At 43.1% G+C, this 7,632-nt stretch overlaps 1 protein-coding gene across 2 annotated transcripts in view; it reads right to left on the reverse strand.

The window, feature by feature from the left end:
- ENOX1 (ecto-NOX disulfide-thiol exchanger 1) overlaps window positions 1–7,632 on the reverse strand; it is a 309,422-nt gene that overhangs the window by 118,760 nt on the left and 183,030 nt on the right. For both annotated transcript variants that reach the window (XM_007468621.1, XM_007468620.1), the window contains exon 9: window positions 5,595–5,712. In XM_007468621.1, coding sequence (XP_007468683.1) covers window positions 5,595–5,712 — 118 coding nt within the window. The remainder of the gene's footprint in view (window positions 1–5,594; window positions 5,713–7,632) is intronic.

Consider the following 7,632-nt stretch of genomic DNA (forward strand, 5'->3'; position numbering starts at 1 on the left):
TACCATCTTCCGATCAACTTACACGACGGAACCATCAAAAATGGGGACCAGAAGAAGGGGATTATGTAACTGAAGTCAACGCACTTTTATTGAGCACTTACTTGGTGAAGGGCCCAGGACTAGGTGTTGGGGGATGACTAAGATGAGAAACACAGTTACAGTCACTGAGTTACCTGTTCCATGCTCCACACTCAGTACTGTTGGAAGGGCTTCATATGCACCGACTCACTGAACTCACAATACTGACACCAATCAGGTTCTGCCAGGGAAGCCTTACCATCCAGGACAGACTTCTCTTCTCCCTTCCTTCCTGTGCAACTCCTGGCCCTCCCCCACTGCCAACCTGGAGGGAGGGAGGAAGGAGAAAGGGTCAGAGGAAGGAGAGAGGGAGAACAGAGGTGAGGGGAGAGAGAGAGGGAAAAGGAGGAATTGATCTGGCTTTTAAAGTTTGGCTTGATTGCAGCAGGAGACAGACTATATGCAACAATACATTTGAATTTTTATCAAAAATTATCTTCACAGACTTTGGAACAGGATGCCGATTTTCTTGAATGAATGCTTCGATAAATGTCTTGATTTTCAAGTGTATTAGCAAAACTCATTTTCATTTTTATCAGCATCTTAGTTTGGCTCCAGCAAACTCCTTTTTCCCCTTTAAGAGTCACCGGCTGAGCAGCAGTGACTGGCCCGCCGCCCAGAGGGATGTGGAAGTGACAGCCGGTCTGGCGGAACTCTGGCCAAAGACACACTGTAAATTACTATACGTGGTAAACAGCAAAAGTACAAGGAAGTATTCTTCATAATCAGAAAAGCAGAGGTGCCCTGAAAAACTTTGATTAAAAAAAAAAAAATTGAGGGCTTCCCTGGTGGCACAGTGGTTGAGAGTCTGCCTGCTGATGCAGGGGACACGGGTTCGTGGCCCAGTCTGGGAGGATCCCACATGCCACGGAGCGGCTGGGCCCGTGAGCCATGGCCGCTGAGCCTGTGCGTCCGGAGCCTGTGCTCCGCAACGGGAGAGGCCACGGCAGTGAGATGCCCCCGTACCGCAAAAAAAAAAGAAAAAAGAAAAAATTGAACCCAAGGTCTCATACAAGTCCTCACATAATAAACCTTGCTTTTTCTGAAAACCAAAGTCAATTCTCTCCACCTCCCCCTCAGAAATGCAATAAAACCTGCGCAGGTTTTTGTTCTAGGAGGAAGATGGAGGGCAGGGCAGGCCAGAGGGTATTATCCCCCAGGATTTCCAAGAATTCCTGGGTCAGCTGCTGCCCGAGGCAAGGTCTCATTGTTTTGGCAGAAAAGGAGGGGGCAGGGATTCCTTAAAGGATGGAGAAGTTTACTTCTATTTCAGGTCTGGCAATTCCTCTGTCCGTTCAGTAGAGCGCTTTGTTTTCAGAGGCCTGCTTGGAGGTGACTAGGTTAACACATGCAAATTTGTACCTAAAAAAACACGAGTGGCCTGTCACCTAAGGAGATGCCGCTGGAAGGCCTGTTTCCCTCAGGCTGTAGGGCCTCAGTCCCCCCTTTCAGCAGTTCACACGATCTTGTCTGAAGCTTGGTCAAAAGACAAGATGGGATTCTTGCTGTTAGGCTGCGCCCCCGCCCCCACCCCGAATATGCACGGCTGAAAGAATCACCACCACCTACCTGCCTTTTGGCAGGATCTTGAGGGCCCAGCGGAATAAGGAAGGTCAGCTGCTTTCCCTTCCCTCCAATCAGTCTTGCGCTTTCCTCATAAACCACACCGCATTCTCCGGGTCCCTCTCATTTCAAAAAGCACAAAGAAGACTTTGAACTCCTCAGGGCCTGGCATTTGAACACCGGTTCTTTCATCTCTGCCCTCGGTCTGGTGTGGAACACCCACTGTATCGTGTTCATTAATTCTGCTGACCAAGGAGTGAGCCTGGAGAAAGTTCTGCAAGTTCAAGTCCTACTTCAGGCTCTTATCAGATGCCTGGGAGGAAAACCACAGAGGTCTGGGAAGAAGGCTCTTCAGTAGAACTTCCAGGGAGGACCCCTGTGGTCCTCACTGAGAGGAGAGGTCCTTGGTATCCCTGCGGATTCTTCCGGAGCACAGATCAGGGGCCAGTCCTGCAGGTATATGCTTGCTGCCATGGTCTGTAAGATCTCCTCTGTGGCTTATTTCTATTCTGGAGTCATTATTATTTTTGTCTTATCCCAAGCAAGCTATGAAATGATACATAATTCTTACTTGAGAAATTGACAGGTTGTTTGAAAAGAAATGCCACTCCCCCCCAAGGGGAAAAAAGCCACAGGTTCAAGTCAGAATTCCTGATTGAATCCATTCTACACCTACCCTATAAAGATGTTAAGGATCCAGGTTTTGTGTAAACTTGCCCCTCATCTAGCCCAAGACACACTGTGAATTACTATACGTGGCAAACAGCAGAAGTACAAGGAAGTATTCTTCATAATCAGAAAAGCAGAGATGCCCTGAAAAACTCTGATGAAAAAAATGATGAAAGCTTTCCTTGAGGAAACAATTTATTTATTTATTTATTGGAAGAGCTCCTTGAATTTAAGAAAAATCACACCCAAAACTCACTTTCTTCTTCTGATATATGAAGGTCTGCAGAATAGAAACGCTGCGTGGAAGGTGGTTTCCTCAAATATAAGCAAATCCAAACCCAATAATCGAGCAGTGCTGATATCAGTTTAATAAGTGACACACATTGACACATAAATGCTCGGTTCATTTTTCAGACAAAGGATATACGGCTTCAAAAAATAGTGGTGTGGTGCCTGCTTTTATGCTAAGCTTCTAAAAGATTCAAATGAACGGAATTTGAGGATGAAAGGGAAATTTTCTAAGGCAGTGGTTCTCAAACTTTAGCCTGCATCAGGATTCCACCGAAGGCTTTAAATCACAGATTCTGAATCTCACATCCTCCCCTCCCCCATCCTCTCGAGTCTGATTTAGTAGGTCTCGAGTAGCACCCCCGAGAATTTACATTACGAATAAGTTCCTAGGTGATGCTAACATTGCTGGACTGGGGACCATGCTTTTCAGAACCACTGTTCTAGGGAAATGAAACTCCCCTCTGTATACGTCTGGATGCAGGAGCTTTTTCTTGTGATCACCTTATGCTTCTGGCATTCTCTTCTAAAGCCCTGGAAAAACAGAGCATTCTGACCGCTATTTATTTGTTTATTGAAGTAGAGGTGATTCACAGTGCTGTGCCAATCTCTGCTGTACAGCAAAGTGACTCAGTTATACACATACAGACCTTCTTTTTTATATATATCCTTTTCCATTATGGTTTATCCCAAGAGACGGGATATAGTTCCCTGTGTTCTACACTAGGACCTTGTTGTTTATCCATTCTAAATGCAATAGTTTGCATCTGTAAACCCCAAACTCCCAGTCCATCCCTCCCCCTCCTCTCTTCCCCCTTGGCAACCACAGGTCTGATCTCTACATTTGGGAGTCTGTTTCTGTTTTGTAGATAGGTTCAATTGTGCCATATTTTAGATTCCACATATAAGTGATATCATACGGCATTTGTCTTTCTCTTTGTCACTTACTTCACTTAGTATGATAATCTCTAGCTGCATCCATATTGCTGCAAATGGTATTATTTTGTTCTTTTTTTATGGCTGAGTAGTATTCCATTGTATACATATACCACATCTTCTTTATCCATTCATCTGTCAATGGACATTTAGGTTGTTTCCAGGAGGCATAACTCTCCCAGACTTCAGACAATACTACAAAGCTACAGTAATCAAAACAGCGTGGTATTGGTACAAAAACAAACGTACAGATCAGTGGAACAGTATGGAGAGCCCAGAAACAAACCCACACACCTACAGTCAATTAATCTTTGACAAAGGACGCAAGAATATAAAATGGGAAAAGACAGTCTCTTCAGCAAGTGGTGCTGGGAAGGCTGGACAGCTGCATGTAAATCAATGAAGTTAGAACACACCCTCACACCATACACAAAAATAAACTCAAAATGGCTTAAAGACTTAAATATAAGACATGACACTCTAAAACTCCTAGGAGAGAACACAGGCAAAACATTTTCTGACATAAATTGTACCAGTGTTTTCTTAGCTCAGTCTCCCAAAGCAATAGAAATAAAAACGAAGATAAACAAGTGGGACCTAATCAAACTTACAAGCTTTTGCACAGCAGAGGGAACCATAAAAAAAAAAGAAAGAAAAGACAACCTATGGAATGGGAGAAAATATTTGCAACTGATGCGACTGACCAGGGCTTAATCTCCAAAATATACAAATAGCTCATACAGCTCAACAACAACAACAACAAACAACGCAATTGAAAAATGAGCAGAAGACCTTAATAGACATTTCTCCAAAGAAGAAATACAGACGGCCAGTAGGCACATGAAAAGATGCTCAACATCACTAATTATTAGAGAGACGCAAATCAAAACTATAATGAGGTACCACCTCACACGGGTCAGAATGGCCATCATCAATAAATCTACAAATAACAAATGCTAGAGAGGATGTGGAGAAAAGGGAACCCTCCTACACTGTTGGTGGGAACGTAAGTTGGTGCAGCCACTATGGAAAATAGTACGGAGGTTCCTCAGAAAACTGAAAATGGAATTACCATATGATCCAGCAATCCCACTCTTGGGCATATATCCGGGCAAAACTATAATTCAAAGAGAAACATGCACCCCTATGTTCATAGCAGCACTATTCACGACAGCCAAGATGTGGAACTGACCGGTCAACCTAACTGACCGCGCTGTAATCTTGATGACTTGACCATTTTGGAATCTTGATTTTGGCTTCTACTAACCAAACTAGCAAAGATCCTCTGTTCCTGGTCACCCGAAAAGGCCTGGGAGAGGTGAGTGTTTTATTCCCTTTTTGGCAAAGGTGGCGACTGTGGTTGTTCCCAGGCCCTTTAGGAAACACTCTTCCCCTCAGACAAGCAGTCTCCCTTGGTGCCTCCTACGTTTGAGTGAGCACTCCTCCTGCTTGCTTTTACAACATCAAGGGAATTACATACAATTTGAGAAGAGAGTTTTAAATCAGCATCTCAGATTAGGCAGAGAATATCAATCAAGGTTCTCTTTAAGTTTCTCTCCCTTTTGTAACTCAAGGATTGATGCCCCTTTCTTGGTACCAAATGGGACCATCCCTTTGATTACAGGTTAGGAACTAAAATTTATTGGAAAGCAGTCTAATTCTCCAGCACATTGCTTCAGAGGCTAGAAAGCTTCTTTAGGGATTAAACATTTCCCATGTAAGAAGTACACTGACTGAAACCAAATTTTATCTGTATTTCAGCATCAGAGGTGGCTATCACACTGTGGAAAAGGATTTTTATGGGAACAGGCAAATATCCCTGAAAATAAGTGTGGCCCCAGACCCACATACAGAGAAACAACTGGAACAATTTAAATCATTATGTTCCCAAGAAGGAATTTCAAGTTCTATTAATACAAGACAGAGTCAGACAAAGATGAAAGTTTAGTTTAACTCAAATAAAAGTGAGTTATGTGGCCATTTCTCAATCTGTATGCCCCATCTAAGATTAGGAAGATCATTAAGGTATCTCACAGGGATGTGGCAGTTATCCACGTTACCTGATTCATCAACTCTCATTTTTTTAGTAGGGCTGTCACAGTTCTCATCATCCGACATTTCCATCTCTTCTTCTCGGCGGATGCCCATAAGCTGCTCACTCTGAGCGTTCCGGAGCTCCTGGAAGCAGAGGACCCACGGGCATCAGAGTCAGCGGCACATGACACACCTTTCCCAATGGTCTCTTCGTGTGTTATGACTGACACAGGAATGTCTTCACCTCCCAAACACTGCCCCACCTAATCTAGAGTGAAGTTCTGAGGGGTCTGGGGTGTGGACCAATCGAGGGATTCGGTATCAGACTTGGGAGAAATTCCTGATCACCAATGGTGAGTCAAGGGCTCTTCAGCAGGTTATTTAATCTCTGAATTTCCTCATTTGTAAAAAGGGGGACAATAACGTCCAACTGGTAGGGCCTTTGTGAGGCTCCCATAGAAATGCCTATTACCAGAACTGGAACGTAGGGGTGGCTAGGAATGTGAGCAAGAGAAGTTTTTTAAAAGGCCTGTCTACCACTGACCTACTGTGTCACTTTAGGGATGTTTCTTCATCTTTCTTAGTGTCAATTCACTCACTGAGATAGTGTGACAAGGAGAGTTTTGAGGATAAAACAGTTAATGCATGTGACATACTTAGCATCATGTGAGAGACTTGGTTCATTAAGTTGAAAATGTTGACCACTATTATTATTCATGCAAAATAGTGTCCCTGCATGTGTGTATGTGTCCCTGTGTGATCACATACACACACACACACACACACACTTCAGATATCCAAATGGTGAAATTCAAATGATGTCGAGGACAAAATGAAAACAGATGCCTTCTTTGTTGGTGTTTTACATTATCACGTGGGGTTTATTGTTTATGTTGTAATGGTTGTTTTAGCATCCCTTTAAGATCTAAGGGTCATTTCTTTCTCCACTTCCTAGGAAAGTGACTGCAATCAAGGCATTTAATTTCCTGAGCCTTTGTCTACTCACACAAAAATGGGGTAGTAGTAATACAAGGCTGTTTGACTGCAAGAGTGTTATGCGAAAACTCACTGTAAAAAGTAAAGAATTACACAATAAATTGTTTACTACTCTGCTTAAAAATCGGGACACTAATTGCTTACATTAAATAATTATATTATTATTTTGGATCAAGCTGTAAATTATATATTTGCAAATCCTTATCCATTCTGTTCTTTTATATGTTCTGTCCGCAAAAAAAACACAAAAAAAGCGGGGTGGGGTGGAAAGAGCTGCATTGTTGTTTTTCTCCCCATTTAAATTGGAGTCTCTAGAAAAAAAAAGTCAAACAGGTAAAGTAATTTCACTTTATAATAAATCTATGAATAAGAATAAAACTAAATTACAACACCTAATGTATTAATAGCATGACTTTAAACACAGTTTAAAGTGCTCATTCGATGGATGGATGTGTCTATATTATTCTGTTATAGGTGCTCTCAACTCTCTTCTCTCCTTAGCACACAGATTTTAACTGTAGCACGGTGGGAAGGGAATTCTGTATTGCTAACCACATTTGCATGGTCAGCTCTGAACCCTGGGAACCACAATTGCAGAGACAAAGACAGGGAAGTCACCAAAGACAGGGAAAGGGGGAGGGCAGAAGGCAAGGTCCCTGGGACAGGGCCACCCATCACAGGGCAGTCCTGAGAGGCACCAGGATGACAGGGAGTGTCCCCTCACTTGACCATGCCACCCTGTAGAAAGAGGTGCCAATTCCGCCTTAAGTAACACCATCGGGTCTTGGAGGCGGATGTCACATGTGATTAGTGGGGAAGTATTTAGGTTGTGGACAACTACTCTTTCTACCGACAAAGAGCCCAATTCCCGAGGAGGTGGCCTGAGAATACTTGAAGCAAAGAAACTTCAGGTGGAAAGAATAAACGAGGCTAAAAGGGCCTGTTGTTTAGTTCCTACAGTTAATGACAAACTGTCATACATTAGCTGTTCTCGTGGGGAAGGGTGGCAGAAAGGAAAAGATTGGAGGGAAAAAAAAAAAAAGCTGAGGCTGTTTCCACAGGGTGCCT

This window comes from Lipotes vexillifer, unplaced genomic scaffold (genome assembly GCF_000442215.2).
Source record: "Lipotes vexillifer unplaced genomic scaffold, Lipotes_vexillifer_v1.1 scaffold479, whole genome shotgun sequence".
In the NCBI taxonomy this organism is placed as follows: domain Eukaryota; kingdom Metazoa; phylum Chordata; class Mammalia; order Artiodactyla; family Lipotidae; genus Lipotes; species Lipotes vexillifer.